The sequence below is a fragment of the Pholcus phalangioides genome, unplaced genomic scaffold (assembly GCF_987345545.1).
Source record: "Pholcus phalangioides strain wild (caught in Gottingen) unplaced genomic scaffold, Ppha-v1.0 ptg000005l_1, whole genome shotgun sequence".
Taxonomy (NCBI): Eukaryota; Metazoa; Arthropoda; class Arachnida; order Araneae; family Pholcidae; genus Pholcus; species Pholcus phalangioides.
In genome coordinates, this window is record NW_028301598.1 from 15,003,775 (window position 1) to 15,023,974 (window position 20,200).

Consider the following 20,200-nt stretch of genomic DNA (forward strand, 5'->3'; position numbering starts at 1 on the left):
TTTGCAGTTAAACTCGCATGTTGGTGGATAATGATAATTTTTTAACTTCGTGCCAGAGTGTTGATGATTGGAGGCAAGAATTGAGTTCATCAGCTGGCGTTGAACATTTTTATTCTGAGTTTTGTCGTCGTAGTTGTTGTTCTCTGTTGTTAGCGACGTCATACGTCCAGCTTGTGCAGCGAATATTATTCAAACGCCTTTTACGCATTTTTCAAATTGAAACTATACCTATACGATGGGCGGTTGATGAGATAAAGGCCGCATTATCACTTACAGGATTACAGGACAACCTGTATATAGGTTAGCAGAAATACCCGGCGCTTCCCGGGTTTTCTGCAATTAAATTGGAAAAGTGACAAACCGTTATAAAATAATAAACTGTTATAATAACAGAATTAAAGGTGTGACAAACCATTGTAAAGACATATACACGTCTGAAATTCATTGTTGGGAACCACGGTAACCAAAGTAAACGTTCCGAAAGTGATTGTTGAGGCCCCAAAACCATTGTTGCCCGACAGTTTTTTGCCCATTTCGGGCATTTGCCCAGCTCTGACGAAGTTTTAAAGTAGCCTACGGTTCAATCCCGGACCTGTTTGGTATATATGCAAAATCTGGCGACGATCGGTCTAAAACTGTAGATTTGTATAAAGAGCATACATACATACATACATACATACATACTTTCACATTTATATATAAGATGCTCGTGAGGAAGCTTTATCGATTCTGAACTGATAAGAATCACTGTAGTACAGACACAAGAAACTAAATGAAAATAGTAAAATGACCTTCATCCTTTGTCAAGTCGACATTGTATATGGAGGCAGAAAAGCAAAACTAATTTTTTGTCTCAATTTGTTTTTAACTAGGAAGCCATTATGAAGTATAGGCGGTACCAATTGCTAGAAGCAATGGCAAGCCCTCCAGTTATAGACTGACCATGAATTGAAAACTATGGCACTGATTGAACGCTTGTCGGATTTATGGTTTGGTCGCCTGTGGCGTAAATTTTGCCGCCCTTTCTTGTCTAATTTTCTTGATTTCACATTCTTCAAATTCGCCACATTAGGCTGCAGCCCGCTTATCCATTCCCCCCGCTTCTAGTAAATATGTCTGTCTCTAAATCACTCTTATGGTCACTCAAATGTTTGCAGACTTTCTTGGTCATTTATTTGGTCACTTACTGCGTTGGCTCTTTGCTCTCAAGGGCACTCTTTTTATCATTCACTTGCTTGCACCCTGTTTTGGTTGTTCGCACTCTTGTACACCCTAAATCAGTGCTTCTCAACCGACGGACTGCGATCCGGTACCAACCACTGTCATCAGTCAAACCGGGCCGTGAGTAATTTATCATATTATTTTTTTTCCATAAATTTTCCATCAGTCGTGTTTATTTTTGGGCCTTCCACTCAAAAAAAAAAAAAAAAAAAAGAATCAACCGGGCGAGATTCTAAACGTTGAAAACCACTGCTCTAAATCGTTCTTTTGGTTGCTCAGCAACATCGTTCCTCACTCCATAGGTCCCCCTTTCGGTAACTCACTGACCAGCTCCCTCGCTTTTTCAATCACTCCCATGCTCAGACACTCTCTAGGTAAGCAGTTCTCAACCAGGACTCCGTGTGCACTTCTTCACGGGGACCCCGGGGCCAATTGAGAAAATTAAAATGAATCAGAAAATTTTTGATAAAGCTAAAAAAGATGCCTGTTTGGCTCCGCAATCGAAAAAGGTTGAGAACCGCTGCTCTAGGTTTTTCTTTTTTTGTTACTCACTGCCTGCATACTTCATTATTTGCTCTTTTGGCCATACACCAACCACCTTCTTCATACTCTAGATCAGCTGTTCTCAACCGGTGCTCCACGGAGCCCTTGAGCTCCTTGTGCACTCTCCAGGGGCTCCGCGGCTGCTCGAGGAAAATAATATTTAAAAAAAAGTAAAATTAAAAAAATAATAATTATAAATATTTTTTAATAGTAAAAATAAATCAGTAACTTTGATGAATAATCAAAAAATTGGCCTACGGGAATTCGCCGTAGAATTTTTTAGTTGCAAGTTCTCCATGAGTCAAAAAATGTTGAGAACCGCTGCTCTAGATCACTCCCCCTTTGGTTACTCACATGCTCCCAAATTCTAGGTCTTTCTTTTTTGGTTACTGACTGATCTGTTTGCTCACTAAGGTCACTCTGATGGTCACTCACATGCTCGCAAACTCAATAGGTCACTTTTTTTGTCCCTCAGCAGACACGTATTAATTTTATACGGGCCCCTGTAAATAAACCTTTCTGCACTATCGAAGAAGTTTAGTTGTTTGTTGAAAATCTGAATTCACAGAACCAGGGCAGCAACTAGGGGTAGCAGGCGGGTCGTGTGCCCCGGGCGCTGGACCAGAGGGAGCACAAATTTCATTCTGAAACCTGTCCTTGAACATTACAAAGGGGCATCAAAATGCTCGCTTGCCGCAGGTGACCCATCATTTAGTTGCGGCCCTGAACAGAACGTTTCGATGTTTTGATGGGAAATGTTGTATGCAGGACACTGGCATACAAAAGGGGGGAGGGGTTTAACCCTCCTCCTTTTCTGAAGCGTTTTTGTTGCGAGTAGAAATTAACCCTCTCTCCTCGGAAGAAAAAAAAATGTTGATGAATACACCCCTCCTTGACAAAAATTCTGTATACACTTTTGACATAAAACGAGTTCAACTGAACTTTTCTGAAATGATAATGATTTAATGAGATTTTTTTTTAAATTTTTCGAGATCCAGCTCTTTCATAACTAAGGCCAACGTTTCCTGGGCTTTTATCCCAATCCTGAAAAATATAGTATCAATGTGATCCGATCCCAGAAATTTTCCTGGACTTCAATGTCATAAACATATGGGCAAAAAATTAATTATTATTAATTTATTTTAAAATTGCACGTTGGTTTGTGGAAATGAGTCCTTACCGGTTGTACTTGCATTACGCTTGCTTTTCGTCCGTGATTTGCAGCTTTGGTTGATTAGGCTAGGAATCAGGGTTCGTCATTTGGGGGGGGGGGTGTCAGGGGGGCCGTTGCCCCCCCCCCCCTCTGCTTTTTAAAGTACACTAGAAATGGTGTATGTAGGCCTATGTATATATACATACATTGAGTACATGTTCTTTGCCACCCCCCCCCCCATAAAAAGTTGAAATGACGTTCCTGCCGGGATTACTCTGTAAAATTTTGATAAAAGTTCTTTAATAAAACTAAAAATACAACCAATAAGAGCATGGGTTACGTTTGAGTGAATGTAACCGATGTGTTTATTGATTTTTTTTCAAGTTTTGCAAAAGAACTTTTATAGTGTAATTCCGGAGATACGTTATTTTATCTATTTACATTGTGGCAACCATCAAGGAGGTGACATTTGTATACTCTTAGCCAGCGGTTCTCAACCAGTCCTCCGCTCCACAGCGGCTCCGTGGCTGCTCGAGGAAAGTAAAAAAAAAAAACAGTAAATTTGAAAAAAAATAGTTAAAAATATTTTAAATGAAATAAATCAGTAACTTTTATGAATAAATAAAAAATAGGCCCACGGGGCTCCGCCATAGAAATTATAGACCAGAAAGGGCTGCGCGAGTCAAAAAAGATTGAGAACCGCTGTTCTTAGCAATTATGTGGATTTTGAAAATTCAAAAACGCTGTGATTTTTCTCCCCGTTCCTTCAAATACAATCGGTGAAGTAGTAAATTAAAAAAAAATAGCCAGCTGATACTGAACTGATATCCTACAAACAATTGTAATGTTAATTTTCTGAAGCAAAGGGGAGGGAAATCAATGAAACTATATGTAAAGTCACAACTCGGGACACCATTGTACTTTTTTTTGTGCTGTATGCCATCTATTTTTCCTCCTTTTCCTTTGTACATATTTTTCTTCCTTTCGGAATTTCTTATATTGGTCTTTGTGTGAATATAATATGTTGTACCAAATTTAAAATGTTACAATACATATAGTCTTGACTCTGGTGTCGGATAAAAAAAAATTAGAGAGCACTACAATGATCGTATTATTGGTCGAATTTATATTTGTGCCCCCCCCCCCAATCCATAATTTAGTTGTCTTTAACATATATTATTGTCGTAGGATCATGACAGTAAAAAACGATTTTGTCAATAATATCTGAGTGACAAAAAGAAAAACTAGAAAAAAATGAAGCCTGGCATATGGGAGGCTTCAGCTACTCTAAATAATTATTTCCCCTTGAAGGGAATTGTGTGTGTGTAATTTGTGTTTCACCCTTGTATTTCTTAGAAATAGCTAGTTCCTATGCATGTGGAAAAAATTAACTCTAAACAGTCATGTACAAAACCCTTTTCCCGCCATTTTTAGAATGAATAAACAACTTACAATTGTAGTTGTCGATTAACAAAACTGGGCATCTCGTGAGCGATGCCGAAGTATGCAGCTTTCTACGGAAGCCATTATATTCTTTTTACCAAAGCCATTTTATTGTATTTATGGCTTGGGAATGTCTATAGCCTGTCGTCTGCGGTACTTAAACATAAACATGGTGGTCTTGTTGAAAGGACACAATAAAATACGCACTCTTTCCTCGAGTATAATTTTCTGCTCTTGTGAAGTAGCCACAAAGGGACACCTGAATGAGAAGTTGAGTTACAGCTTGTCAATCACGACACAAAGGGTTTTGGGGAAAGGAACTAGCTTTCACGAGCGTCTAAAGGCGCTCTCACCCAGAATTGACATGGAAAATTTGAGCGTTTAAAGGCGCTCCTACCGAGAAGACAGTTAATGACAATCCAACACGTGGGAAATTTGCTCACAGAATGGAAACGATAGCCAGTCATGGCAAAAAAGTAACTTAATTATAGTATTGCACGATTTCATAATTCATGGAAACATCACAAAAGAATGAAGTAATTGAACAAATAACTACAAATTACTCAAGCAATTTTAAATATGTTGTCCACCATGTTCTGGCTATGAGGTGAAAGCACAAATATTCTTGTTCAACAACAGATCAGAATATGTCATGATGTGGATGCACTTGTAATTCATCTTTATTAAACCAAACGTGCCCCATGTTAATATTCCTGAGGAGCTTCTAACATATAGGGGATGTACTGGACATTGTAATTCACCAAAGTTTGCAATCTGACCACTGTTTATAACATTTTGAGGTACCCCCCCCCCCCCTCCTTCACATCCAAAAGTTGCAAGGGTTAAGTCGCATCCTGTTATTGTCAAAATCTGTCTTCAGCAGCTGTTTTGTTGGTATTACAATGTGCATTTTGATAGAAGTTGTTCTATCCATACACTGATGCTGTGGAAGTGCTGAAATGATGTGGTTGCACAAAATAGATTATACTGCTAGCCAAGTACAGCATCATCTACTTGCACTTTTTTTCCTGTTGCGAAAGAAATTTCCATTGCTTCGGGAGTATCCATACAAATTTTCAAGTCATTCTGACCAGTACTTATTGTATAGTTTTGGAATCAAAAATATGACTTGGTGATTTTGGCTCTCAAAGTAGAATTTCACCAAATTCATATTTCGATTCGCACGATGGCAAATTTAACTGTGTTGAGTCGACGTAAGGGCAACGTCAAGGCCCAAATCACCAGACTTGATAAATTCTTGTCAGATAATGAAAGTGCTAGTGAGGCAGTAATTAAATGCAGAAAAGAAACATTAAACATGACAAAAAACAATTTTGAAGAGTTGAAATTGAAATATTATGAAGTGTTAAAAGATGATGAATTCGAAGTTCTAAATGTAGAGCTCTGTGAAATTGAAGAAAAATTAGAGGGCACTGAAATCCATTTGAATTTGTTGAGTTTCGTTCCCAGTAAAATCGAAACTAATACTTCTAAGCAAAACGTAAAACTGCCAGAAATTCCCCTGCCACAATTTAGTGGTAAATATGAAGAGTGGACTCTGTTCAAAAATCAATTCAATTCTCTGATCACCGAAAATAATAACCTTTCTGATGTACAAAAACTGTATTATTTACAAGCTGCCTTGAAAGGTGAAGCTAGACAAGTTCAAAGCATTGAAGACACCTTTGATTCGTTATTCTCTGCACTAGAGAAACGGTTTGAAAACAAACGTTTAATTGTTGATACACATATCAATGCATTAATTTCAATCCCTAAAATCACCAAAGAGTTATCTAAAGATTTGAGAGCCTTGCTAGACAACGTTCTAAAGCACCTGAGAACATTAAACATTGCAAATCTTAAAACAGATGCTCTGAGTGAAGTAATATTATCTAATTTAATTCTCAGAAAATTGGACAGAGAAACATGAAAAAAATTTGAAATGACCCTAGAATCTACAGAAATTCCTAGATGGGACAGTTTGATTTCATTTTTGGAAAGCAGATGTCAATTTTTGGAAGGTATCACGCGAACCATTCCCGTCCGTGAGCCTCACAATTCACCTATAAATAAATCGAGGACCTTTGCTGTAAAATCCTCTAACTACGGGAAATCATGTCCTGTATGCAAATTAGAACATTCCATCTATAATTGTTCTGAGTTTCATAGGCTAAGCATTAATGAGAGGCAAAATATAGTGAAAAAGAAACACCTCTGTTTCAATTGCCTCAACAGCTCCCATACAGTAATTGAATGCATGTCCAAGGGCTGCAATATATGTGGTTACAAACATCACACCCTCCTTCACAGAGTTAAAAGAAATGACTCGTTAGAAGACAAAACAAAAAAAGAAGGAAAGTCATTACCGCAAGCATCAAACGTACTCCCGCTTGCTGATAAACAATTCAATGAGATGGGGGGAGTCAGTCACACATCGTCCCTCATAAACAGCACTCGTCGACAAGTGACAAATAACTACCTTCTTCTGGCTACTGCAGTGGTATACGTGAGGGATTCACGAGGTTGTTTACAACCATGTAGAGTGCTGTTGGATAGTGCATCGCAGTCAAGCTTTGTCACTACTGAATGCGCAAAGAGACTTGAGCTGAAAAGAAATAAAACTTTCGTCTCGGTGTCTGGGTTGAGGGGCTTACCAGTAAACATAAACCAGAAACTGCATGTGGTAATTTCATCTTCAGATGACAAGTTTAGGCGCTCATTGGAGTTGCTAATAGTTCCGAAAGTGATGGGTTTCAGTCCTTCCAGATGTATCAACAAATCTGAAGTTTCCCCTCCAGAGAATATACGGCTAGCAGATCCCGACTTTAATGTTCCGAATAGAATCGACATTTTATTGGGTGCCGAAATATTTTTTGAGATTTTATGCGAACATCCGATTACCACATCTAAAATATCGTTGCAAGAAACTGTTTTTGGTTGGATAGTTTGCGGTGCATGCAAAACCAAACCGAAAGTAATGTACGATATTGTCACTTATCGAATGAATTAGAACATTTAGATAACACCTTAAGAAAATTCTGGGACTTGGAATCCATAAATGAAAACAAGCTTATTGAAAGTACTGAGGCATTTCTTTGTGAAAAGCATTTTTGTGAAACTCATTCCAGAAATGAGGCAGGTAGATATGTAGTGCAACTACCTCTTAAATCAGATCAAACACAATTGGGAGATTCTTTGGCCATGGCTAGTAGAAGATTGAACGCAACGTGCAAACGACTAGACAAGGATGAAGATATGAAAAAGCTTTACGTGTCCTTCATGAAGGAGTATGAGGATTTGGGACACATGGAAGAACTCACCTCTGTTGCAGTTGATCACAACACCTACTATATGCCACATCATGGCGTTCACCGACCTGATAGTGCGAGTACAAAACTTCACGTTGTCTTTGATGCATCCGCCGTCTCTTCTTCAGGGGTGTCTCTTAACCATTTGCTCATGAATGGTGGAACTATTCAACAGGATTTATTCTCAATTATGATGAGATTTCGTCAACATAGATATGCTTTCACCGCCGACATTGTATAAATGTATCGGCAAATTCTGGTTGAATCCGGCCATTGTGATTTGCAGAGAATCGTGTAGAAAGAAAATCTGAACGATCCTGTTAAGGTGTTTAGATTATTGACTGTCACCTACAGTACAGCTTGTGCTCCGTATTTAGCTACACGTGTGCTGAAACAGCTTGCGCTAGACGAACAATCTCGGTTTCCTTATGCATCCAAGATTGCACTCTCAGACTTTTATGTGGATGACATCTTGTCTGGTGCACATGAGCTACATGACGCTCTAGAGCTTCAGTGTCAATTGATACAGATGCTCCAAACTTGTGGAATGACACTTCACAAGTGGTGTTCCAATTCGACACTGCTAAACGCAGTCAACCATGGCGAGAATGGATATTTTGATGCCAAGGACAATGTCATTGTGAAAACATTGGGCTTGGCTTGGAATCCCCAAAAGGACTATTTCACGTTCAAGGTAAGCTCAAACCTATCTTCTAATTACACCAAACGCACCGTTCTCTCGGATATAGCGAGACTGTTTGACCCTTTGGGTTTGCTAGGGCCTATCATAGTTAAAGCCAAAATATTCATGCAGCGTTTGTGGCTGTTGAAATTGGACTGGAATGATACGCTTCCAAAAAAGGAAGCAACCGAATGGTGCAAGTTTATTACTGCCCTGCATGTTGTTAATGATGTATACATTGATCGTTATTGCTTATCTGGTGAAGGTCGATCAATTGAAATACATGGATTCGCCGATGCTTCTTCTGAGGCTTATGGCGCAGCAGTTTATGTGCTGTGTCTTTCTGAAAATGTGTACAATGTTAAGCTTTTATGTAGTAAGTCAAAAGTGGCTCCACTCAAGGTGACTACTATACCTCGTTTAGAATTTTGTGCAGCAGTGTTGCTGTCCAAGTTGATCAGTAAAGTCGTAGAATCTCTAAGGTTAGACCTTAAGAAAATTATTTTGTGGTCAGATTCAAAAATTGTTCTGACATGGATAAACACCTCACCTCATTTGTTGAAAACTTTTGTAGCCAATAGAGTGGCAGTTATTCAGGAAATAACTAGTATGTATAAGTGGTGCCACGTTAGATCCGAAGACAATCCAGCAGATCTGGTGTCACGTGGCTTGTCTCCTGACAAATTAATTCACAATGAATTATGGTGGAGCGATCCTGATTATTTGAGATCAGAACTTAGTTTTGATTTGGATCCGCCTACGTTGGCAGCAGAGGAGGAGACATTTGCTAGTGAATTCAAGAAATCCGTTGAACATTCATTGGTAGCAAGTGTTGATGATGTTATAACACCCATAATAATGAAAGCCAGCAGATACACAGCCATCATTAAAATAGTTGCTTATGTGCTTAGATTTTGTTCTAATGCGAGATCTAAGACACACAAAAAATCAGGTCCACTCACTGCCCAAGAACTTGACGTGGCAAGAATAAAAATAATTCAGCAGTTCAAAGAGAATTCGGTGAGGAATTGAGGAACTTGAAGCAAGGGGCTCATCTCCACTAAAAGCAAATTGAAAAATCTTAATCCTTTCATCGATCAGAAAGGATTGCTTCACGTTGGTGGCCGCATAAATGAAGCAGACATTTCGTACAATCAAAAACACCAGATAATTCTACCAGCCAAACACCGCCTAACGAGACTGATTTTCGAATACTATCACCGTAAACATCTGCATGTAGGTTCTCAAAACTTACTGCATCTCGTTCGCCAAACTTTTTGGGTTGTTGGTGCAAGAAACCTTGCAAGAAAAATAGTTCATGAGTGTGTAACATGCTTCCGTGCACAACCGACCACTTTCGAGCAAATAATGGGCAACTTGCTTAAGGAAAGAGTAAACAGAACCTTTCCATTCAACGTTTGTGGAGTAGATTTTTGTGGCCCATTCTACGTAAAATTCAAGGGTCAGAGAAGGGGCCAATTGCATAAAATATATGTTGCTTTATTCGTGTGTTTTGTGAGTAAAGCAATCCACATAGAATTCGTATCAGATTTGACAGCAGACGCATTTATTGCATGTCTAAAGAGGTTTTTCGCTAGACGTGGGAAATGCTCATCAATATTCAGTGACAATGGTACTAATTTCGTACTAAATTCCAGATCACAAGGTTCGCATTGTGACTGTACGAACTAAAAATGGACTAATCAAACGATCCATAGCAAAAATTTGTTTGCTCCCGCTTCAAGAGAAATGAAGTGACTTGGTCTTCATGTAATTTTTTATCTAGTGTTTTTGTTTATCATATTTAATCGGATATATTTTAGTATTTTCATTTGTGCATTTTAGCTGCATAATTTCATTGCATATGATAATGATGTTTTTTTTAAGCTTTTCAGAATGGATATTAATTTGAATTGACTGTACATCTGTTTGTTGCATTTCGAATTAATTGCAACGCGTGTTTGATTACAGCAGTGATGTATTTAGATTTGTTTCAGTTCATTTTGATGCCTAAGATAGGATATGCCTATACAAGTAAGATGCATTTATCTTGCAAATATATTATTACCATTATAGTTATATGCTCATGATTCTTCATAATTACTTTTACAATATGTATTGTTTACAAGTTTTGATTTCAAGCATTTTTTAATTTCTTTTGTATTGTATTAAATTGATATTGGTTGTAATTAGCATTACAACGCCGGGTGGGATGGAAACGCCTAACTTTTTATCTCTTGCTCCCAACACAAGATGGAGTTGATGTCAACTTTCGCTTTTCTTTTCTTGTGTATTTCTTCTTATTATTATTATGTCTCTCTCCCTGTCTAAGGAGAAAAATGTGTAAGAGTGTATGTAACAACCCTCCAGTGGGAGGTTGTCTTATGTAATCCCCCAGCGTTTTTCAGTCACGCATTATTGAATCACCCTTCTCACAGAATTAAAATTTGTTGAGTTTAAAAATACAGGTGTGGGTTTGAGTTCATGGTAGTGACCAAACTCTCTGGGAAACTCTGCGCATGACACCATGCTTTCGTATATTATTGTATTTACACGTTTGACATTGTCGACAAGCAAGAACATACGACTTAACAAATTTCCCACATACCAGGCCAAAACCCTCGACTCTTACAACGTAAGTAGGTCTTATTACCACCCATATGGCCAGCGGTAGGGTGGTCATGTAACTCATGTAGAAACTCCGATCTGCAACTTGTAGGAATGACGAGTCTTTTTTCCTCACCAACATTAAAATATAACTTGTCATTTTCTACAACATACTTATCAAAGTATGGCTTATACAAATGTTTCTGACCAAAAAAATAAGAGAATATATCAGAAAACTCTTGTCTTTGCACTATTTCTAGTTTTTCGATACATAAGGCCTGAATTATCAATAAAAAAAAACTTTCCATAAAGTTCATTTAAATCTATTTCCTCCAATGACTCTAGGGCATTACGCGTGTGCATACTACTACCTCGTCTGAACTCAAAAACCAAGGGAAATTCCTGCAATATTAAAGCCCACCTAGCAATCCTTCCCTTCAACCACCATGCCTCAAGAACGGGGTTGGTAAAAAAAAACGTTTTTTTTTAAAAATTCAAAAACTGGGTTTTATGGTTTAAATCAGTTTTTTTGGTTTAAACCGGTTTTTGTTTTAAATAGTATTAACATTAAAACAATAAAATTTCTGAAAAATCATTCAAACTTCTTAATAATTAATTAAAATTAATGTTTATTAATGTAATTAACACTATTCCCATATTAATTAATCACAATAAATATTTCTTACATTTTAACAAAAACCGATTTTTGCAATTTAATTATTTTTGCTTAACTCAATGGATTACTGTGTGTTTGAAAATTCTTCTAATGTTATTATTAATCATATAATATATAAAGGTTTTTCTCCAGTTACTTTCAGTATACTTAATTAGGAAGCTATTTTGCAAAAACTAATAAAAATTAGGTGAATATAAGGAATTTATGAAGCATAGATAATGCAGATTATTTAACGATGATTTACAATATACAGGGTGATTATAACTAAGGTTCTGATTTCAAAACACTGTAAAAAAAGAATGATTGTCAGAATGACTTAAAAATTGACATGAATATTCCTGAAGAAATGGAATTTTATTTGGTAAAGGGGGAAAAAAAAACTTGATGTAAAATTAATGACAATCCAACACGTGGGAAATTTGCTCACAGGATGGAAAGGATAGCCAGTCATGGCAAAAAAAAAAAACTTAATTATAGCATTACACGATTTCATAATTCATGGAAACATCACAAAAAGTGAAGTAATTCAACAAATAACTACAACTTAAGAAATGTTAAATATGTTGTCCACCGTGTTCTGGCTATGAGGTTGAAAGCATGAAAATTCTTGTTCAGACTATGTCATGGTGTGGATGTGCTTGCAATTCACCTTTATTAAACCAAACGCGCCCCATGTTAATATTCCTGAGGAACTTCTAATATATAGGGGATGTGCAGGAGATTGCAATTCACCAAAGTTTGCAATCTGACCACTGTTTATGACATTTTGAGGTACGCCCCCACAGCCAGAAGTTGCAAGGGTTAAGGTGCATCCTGTCGAAATCTGTCTTCAGCAGCTGTTTTGTTGGTATTACAATGTGCATTTTGATAGAAGTTGTTCTATCCATACACTGATGCTGTGGAAGTGCTGAAATGATGTGGTTGCACAAAATAGATTATACTGCTAGCCAGGGTTGTTTGGTTTAAACCACGTTGGTTTAAACCATGGTTTAAACCTTGGTTTTAACCAAATGGTTTTTTTAAAAAAACCACTTCGGTTTTTTTCAAAAAATCAAATAAAAGTTGCCTAAATATAAATTTTTTCCCTTGAAAATATCATATTGGTTCATTATTAGCCAAAATGTTTCATTTTTACCACATTTTATATCCTTGGGGTACATTCTGATGGTATATCTTTAAATGACATAAGATTTTATAAGTGGTTTTTTTCAAAAAGTCTCATAAAAGTGGCCAGAATATATATATATTTTTCATATGAAGTATCTTAGTCATTTAAAGTTATATATAAAAGCCTAAATTTCTCATTCTTACAACATTTTCTAACCTTTGGCTACATTCTGATGCTCTATCTGTAGCAAATTCATGAATAAGGATTGCATCACACATGTAAATAAAATGGTGTATTATCTCACAGGGTTTTTTTTCCCTTCACAAAGAAGCAGCTACAGTAGTGGCACCATCATGCTAGGGGCAGGTGGTCCTATAATCCAATAAAGACACCAGCTGTCCTTAAAGGACAGACTAGTGTACTAGTTCTAACATTACCTCACATACATTTTCATTTTCTTTCCCATAAGAAGTAGCACATCTCCTACTGTATATCTCCCAGTCTTAATATTCTCTCTCAATAGTTGTTTTTTTTTATACTTTCACACAGACACTGTTAAGCCCAATTAATCAAGGTTCTACTGTATAGTAGTAACAGATTTCCGAAAAATAATCAGCTATATACAGGGTGATTATAATTAAAGTTTTGATTCCAAAACTATACAATAAGTACTGATCAGAATGACTTGAAAATTTGCATGGATACTCCTGAAGCAATGGAAGTTTCTTTCGCAAAAGCAAAAAGTGTAAAATGTGCAAGTAGACGATGCTGTACTTGGCCAGCAGTATAATCTATTTTGTGCAACCACATCATTTCGGCACTTCCACAGCATCAGTGTGTGGATAGAACTTCTATCAAGATGCACATTGCAATACCAGCTGCTGAAGACCCATTTTGACAGGATGCACCTTAACCCTTGCAACTTCTGGCTGTGGGGATACCTCAAAATGTTATAAACAGTGGTCAGATTAAGTGGTTTAATAAAGCTGAATTGCAAGCACATCCACATTATGACCATGGAGCATACTTTGATTCTGTTGTTGAACAAGAATTTTTGTGCTTTCAACCTCATAGCCAGAACACGCGGTGGACAACATATTTAACATTTCTTAAGTAAGTTGTAGTTATTTGTTCAATTACTTTGTTTTTTGTTATGTTTCCATGAATTATGAAATTGTGAAATGTTATAATTAAGGTATCATTCTGCCATGACTGTCTATCGTTTCCATTCTGCGGGCAAATTTCCCACATGTTGCATGATATCATTAATTTTACATTTTTAAGTATTTTTTCCCCTTTATCAAATAAAATTGAATTTTTTCAGGAATATTCATGTCAATTTTCAAGTCATTCTGACAATCATTCTTTTTTTACAGTGTTTTGAAATCAGAACCTTAGTTATAATCACCCCGTATATCGTAAACCATTGCTAATTAATCTGCATTATTTATGCTTCATTAAATACATTATATTCACCTAATTTTTATTACTTTTTGCAAAATAGCTTCCTAATTAAGTATACTGAAAATAACTGGAGAAAAACCTTTATATATTATATGATTAATAATAACATTAGAAGAATTTTCAAACACACAGTAATCCATTGAGTTAAGCAAAAAATAATTAAATTGCAAAAGTTGGTTTTTGTTAAAATGTAATAAATATTTATTGATTAATTAGCATGGGAATAGTGTTAATTACATTAATAAACATTTTATTTTAGTTAATTATTGGAAGTTTGAATGATTTTTCAGATATTTTATTGTTTTTAATGTTAATACTATTTAAAACAAAAAAACCGGTTTAAACCAAAAAAACCCGGTTTTTTGGTTTTTTTCAAAAAAACCGGTTTTTTTACCAACCCTGCTGCTAGCCAAGTACAGCATCATCTACTTGCACTTTTTTTCCTGTTGCGAAAGAAATTTCCATTGCTTCGGGAGTATCCATACAAATTTTCAAGTCATTGTGACCAGTATTTATTGTATAATTTTGGAATCAAACTTAAATTATAATCACCCTGTATATAGCTGATTATTTTTCATAAATTTGTTGCTACTGTAGCGACCTCTACTTGAACTTTTACAGATTGCGGAAAAATAATGACGTTGCACTTCGCAATTTTCTGATGCGAATATTTGTTACCTAGCAACGCAAGTTGCGATAAAAAATCGAATGTTTTTCTTCGCAGTCTGCAAGCAACCATTGTTATGTGATGTCTTTCATTTTTATGTGTCCGTACCAAATTAAACATGTATTATTTAAAACCTTCTGATTGTTATTATATTTAATAATGGAGCTCTACAACCGGTCCTACATACAGGCGCCTACACACCGGTGCCCTGCATCGGTCCCTAAACTGGGTGCCTAAACTGGCGACGCCGGACGTGATTTCGAACAGCACCATGATTTCGAACAGCAAGCTTCTCAAGGTAAGCGAGTAATCGTTTACTCCGTTCCAAATGAACAATCCGCCGAATGTTGATCGCGTCGCTATAAAGCCACCTCCATTTTGGAGAAACAATCCAAACTTGTGGTTTATCCAACTAGAAGCACAATTCTCGATCGCAGCGATAACTGCCGATGCTACGAAGTTCAACCATACTATCACTAGTATCGATGCCGATATTTTATCGACAGTCCAAGATTTAGTTCTAGAACCTCCCCAGCAGAATAAATACGACGCGCAGAAGACACGATTGATTCAGGTTTACGCAGAGAGCGAATCATCGAAAATCCGTACGCTACTGCAAGGTTTAGAACTAGGAGATCAAAAACCATCGCATCTGCTTGCCCGAATGCGTGAGCTTGCCGGACGTAACTTTAGTGATGACTTGCTGAAATCGTTGTGGTTAGCGCGACTCCCCGCTAACATCCAAGCTATACTAGCTGCTTCGAGCGAAGGGCTTCCACAACTCGCTTCGATGGCAGATAAAATCGCTGAGTTGGCCATTCCAAATATCTGTTCAGCATCCGGTCGACCTGAGAACGCAATCAGCCAATCACTGGAAAACAAGTCACAGCTCTGACCAAAGAGTTGAGTGAGCTGAAGGCCGCTATTCACACTTCACAGCGACAGCCTAGACCTCGATTCCGTCATCGAGAACGGTATTCTCGCTCGCGATCCCACAGCTGAGCCCAATACAAACAAGCTGAAAATGGCTTCTGCTTCTATCACACCAGTTTCGGAGCTCAGGCTAAGAAATGTCAACAGCCCTGCTCCTTCAAAACCTCACCGGGAAACTAATAAGGCAGTCGTCCACCGGCCAAGGCCACGACTGCCAATTCGTCGACAGAGTCATACTGGCCGATCCTTCCACCAACTGGACTTTTTTGATCGACACGGGCGCTGATGTGTCAGTCGTCCCGCGAACTGTCGTCAATACCCACAAGAAACCCGAGAAGTTGATTCTTACAGCCGCCAATGGTTCCTCTATCTCAACTTACGGTACCAAACTTCTAACATTGAATTTGAACCTCCGAAGGACATTTGCTTGGCCGTTCATCATAGCCGACGTAACCCGACCAATTATTGGTGTAGATTTTCTATCGCATTTCAATCTGATAGTCGATAGCAAACATCATCGCCTCATCGATGGAACGACCTTGCTATCTGCCACTTGCAAGAAATTCCATTGCAAGAAATATCGCAGCTCCATCTTTTTGCTTGAACGGTATCGATCTATTATCATCGCCATATTGGGATATAGTCAAAGAGTTTCCTGATATTCTCCATCCACGCATCCAAAATAAGAAAATTAAAGAGCACAATATCAAGCACTTCATTGAGACTACAGGTCCACCAGTTTTTGCCCGACCTCGACGGCTTTCCGCGGAAAAGTTGAAAGTTGCGCGAAAAGAGTTCGAGTTCATGATGCAACAAGGACTTTGTCAGCCTTCGAAGAGCAGTTGGTCTAGTCCACTCCATCTAGTGCCAAAGAAATCTGGCGACTGGAGACCGTGTGGAGACTATAGAGCACTAAACAAAATTACAGTTCCTGATTGTTACCCGATTCCTTTCCTCACAGATTGCTCACACATTCTCCACGGAACGACAATATATTCCTCAATCGACCTGATTAGAGCGTATCAACAAATTCCAGTGCACGAGCCGGATATTCCAAAAACAGCAATTACTACACCGTTTGGACTCTTCGAATTTCCGTATATGACCTTTGGATTACGCAATGCAGTGCAGACCTTCCAGAGATTCATGAATACGATCCTTCAACGATTGGAATTCGTATTCTGTTATTTAGACGATATCCTGGTAGCTTCTCCAGACGAGCAAACTCATCTCCAACACTTACATGAAGTATTCAATCGACTTGACGAATACGGACTGTGCATAAATGTGCCAAAATGCATATTTGGCGTCCCGACCATCAAATTCTTGGGATATGAAATTAGCAAGAATCGACTCAAACCGTTATCCGCCAAAGTAGATGTCATCAAGAACTTTATGCAACCCACTTCCGCCACTTCCTTGCGCCGATTTCTGGGCATGTTGAATTTTTACCACCGGTTCATACCTAAGTGTGCGGACCTGCAGCGACCACTCACCGCTATGTTAGCAGGTCATGCGAAAAACAGCCGGAAACCACTCAATTGGACTCAACAAGCTTCACAAGCCTTCGCCGATGTCAAGGAAGCGCTATGCAACGCCACTTTGCTCGTTCATCCAAAGCCAAACGCGCACATTTCTCTCGTAGCAGATGCATCGGACAATGCCATCGGTGCAGTGTTACAGCAAGAGCATGACGGTGTGATCCAACCCCTCAGTTTTTTCTCTCGCACACTCTCCCAGTCTCAAGTAAAATACAGTGCGTATGACAGAGAACTTCTAGCTATTTATAGCGCAGTTAAACATTTCAAATGCCAGCTAGAAGGACGTCATTTTACCATTTATAGTGACCATCGTCCATTGATGTATGCCTTCAAACAAGACCCGAACAAAGCTTCGCCTCGACAACTACGGCAATTAAATTATATCGCAGAATTTACTACTGATATCAGGTATATTCCCGGACCAAACAATGTAGTTGCTGACACTTTGTCACGCATCGCAACTATTGCTTCTCCATCACCAATCGACTACGATGCGATTGCCGATTCTCAATGTGACAATGAATTACGTGAACTCCAACAAAGCTCATCATTGAAAATCGTCAAACTGCGTTTGCCGGACAGTAATATAACGAAGCACTTGTTTTGTGACATTTCTACGGGACACATCCGTCCTTATATTCCAGAATCACACAGAAGACAAGCTTTTGAATCACTCCATATGCTTTCTCATTCAGGTATCAAAGCTACTACCAAGTTGGTTTCTCAACGCTTCATCTGGCGCAACATCAAAAAAGATTGTCAGGCGTGGACCAGAGCATGCATTGCATGCCAACGTTCTAAAGTTCACCGACACACTCGTTCCGCTCTGGCCGAATTCAAAGTACCAAACAATAGATTTCAACACATCAATCTCGACATGGTTGGCCCATTGCCATTATGCCAAGGCTCACGGTACCTCCTAACGATAATAGACAGATATTCCAGATGGATCGAAGCCGCACCTATGCCAGACCAAACTGCCGAAACAGTCGCCAAAGCCCTAATTGCGACCTGGTTTGCCAGATTTGGCATACCACAGAAGATTATCACAGACCAAGAAAGACAGTTTGAGAGTCATCTTTTCCAAACCTTAAGCAGATACCTCGGATTCCAGCATCACAAGACGAACGCATATCATCCTCAGGCGAATGGACTCATCGAGAGACAACACCGATCTCTGAAAGCTGCCCTAAGAGGCCGAATCCAATCCCATGCAGCTTGGGTTGACGCTCTTCCATTAGCACTACTAGGCCTGAGATCCGCAGTGAAAGAAGATTTAGGATGCTCCTCCGCCGAAATCCTCTACGGATCACCATTGCAACTGCCTGGCGAGTACTTCTCCGCAATACCAGACATCAACCAATCCGATTTCGTCCATCAACTTCAAAAACTAATGCGTTCAATGAAACCCATACCTACAACAACTCACGGATCTACACCAACATATGTTCCTACATGTCTACAATCCGCATCTCATGTCTTCCTGCGTAACGATGCACCACACTCTGCCTTGCAACCAACGTATCAAGGCCCATTTCTGGTCAAAGATCGACGAGATAAATTCTTCGACATCGACTTCAACGGGACATCCAGGAGAATCTCCATCGATCGGTTGATCCCAGCTTTCTTAAGTCTCCAGCATACCCAAGTGCCTTCGACGTCACCCGTCCGTCCAAGTACAGTACCAGCAACTGTGACTCGTTCCGGTCGTCATGTCCACTTCCCCGACAGATACTCGACCACGACATTTCGTTAACACTAGGGGGGGAGTGTGTAGCGACCTCTACTTGAACTTTTACAGATTGCGGAAAAATAATGACGTTGCACTTCGCAATTTTCTGATGCGAATATTTGTTACCTAGCAACGCAAGTTGCGATAAAAAATCGAATGTTTTTCTTCGCAGTCTGCAAGCAACCATTGTTATGTGATGTCTTTCATTTTTATGTGTCCGTACCAAATTAAACATGTATTATTTAAAACCTTCTGATTGTTATTATATTTAATAATGGAGCTCTACAACCGGTCCTACATACAGGCGCCTACACACCGGTGCCCTGCATCGGTCCCTAAACTGGGTGCCTAAACTACTATACAGTAGAACCTTGATTAACTGGGCTTAACAGTGAAAGTATAAAAAAAAACTTGAGTATTAAGACTGGGTGATATACAGTATGAGATGTGGTACATTTCTTATGAGAAAGAAAATGAAAATGTCTGTGAAGGTAATGTAACTACTAGTACACTAGTCTTTGTCCTTTAAGCACAGCTGCTGTCTTTATTAGATTATAGGACCACCTGTCCATAGCATGATGGTGTTACTACTGTTGCTGCTTCTTTGTGAAGGGAAAAAGAAACCCTATGAGATGATGCACCACTACATTTAGATGTGTGATGCAATCCTTATTCATGAATTTGCTTAAGATAGACCATCAAAATGTAGCCAGAGGTTAGAAAATGTGGTAAGAATGAGAAATTTTTGCTTCTGTATGTAACTTTAAATAACTAAGATACTTTATAGGAAATATATATATATATTCAGGCCACTTTTGAGACTTTTTGAAAAAAACCACTTATACCATCTTATGCCATTTAAAGATATACCATTAAAATAGTACCCCAAGAATATAAAATGTGGTAAAATTGAAAAATTTTGGCTAATAATAAACCAATATGATATTTTTCAAGGAAAAAAATGGTATTCAGGCCACTTTTTTTTTAAATTTTTGAAAAAAGAAACCACTTGGTTAAAACCAAACAACCCTGGCTCATACTAGAAGCAAGGTCTCTAAAGTTATTGCGCATAATGTTAACTAGTTCAACATAGTTTTCAGCCTCGTGGTTATGAAGAAATTT

The 20,200-nt window shown here is 38.3% G+C and overlaps 2 protein-coding genes and 1 long non-coding RNA gene across 8 annotated transcripts in view; 2 read left to right on the forward strand and 1 right to left on the reverse strand.

The window, feature by feature from the left end:
• LOC149086349 (uncharacterized) overlaps positions 1 to 20,200 on the reverse strand; it is a 98,625-nt gene that overhangs the window by 13,364 nt on the left and 65,061 nt on the right. The window lies entirely within an intron of this gene.
• On the forward strand, positions 8,216 to 9,382 carry LOC149086350 (uncharacterized). Its single transcript, XM_089232367.1, has one exon. It carries the CDS (start codon positions 8,216 to 8,218, stop codon positions 9,380 to 9,382), a length of 1,167 nt encoding a protein of 388 aa, XP_089088493.1.
• On the forward strand, positions 15,201 to 15,767 carry LOC149086351 (uncharacterized). The gene has a single exon (XM_089232368.1). It carries the CDS (start codon positions 15,201 to 15,203, stop codon positions 15,765 to 15,767), a length of 567 nt encoding a protein of 188 aa, XP_089088494.1.

What these genes read in the sequence shown, in the direction of transcription:
- LOC149086350 (XM_089232367.1), top strand. Translation starts at nt 8,216, where the DNA reads ATGACACTTCACAAGTGGTGTTCCAATTCGACACTGCTAAACGCAGTC.
- LOC149086351 (XM_089232368.1), top strand. Translation starts at nt 15,201, where the DNA reads ATGAACAATCCGCCGAATGTTGATCGCGTCGCTATAAAGCCACCTCCA.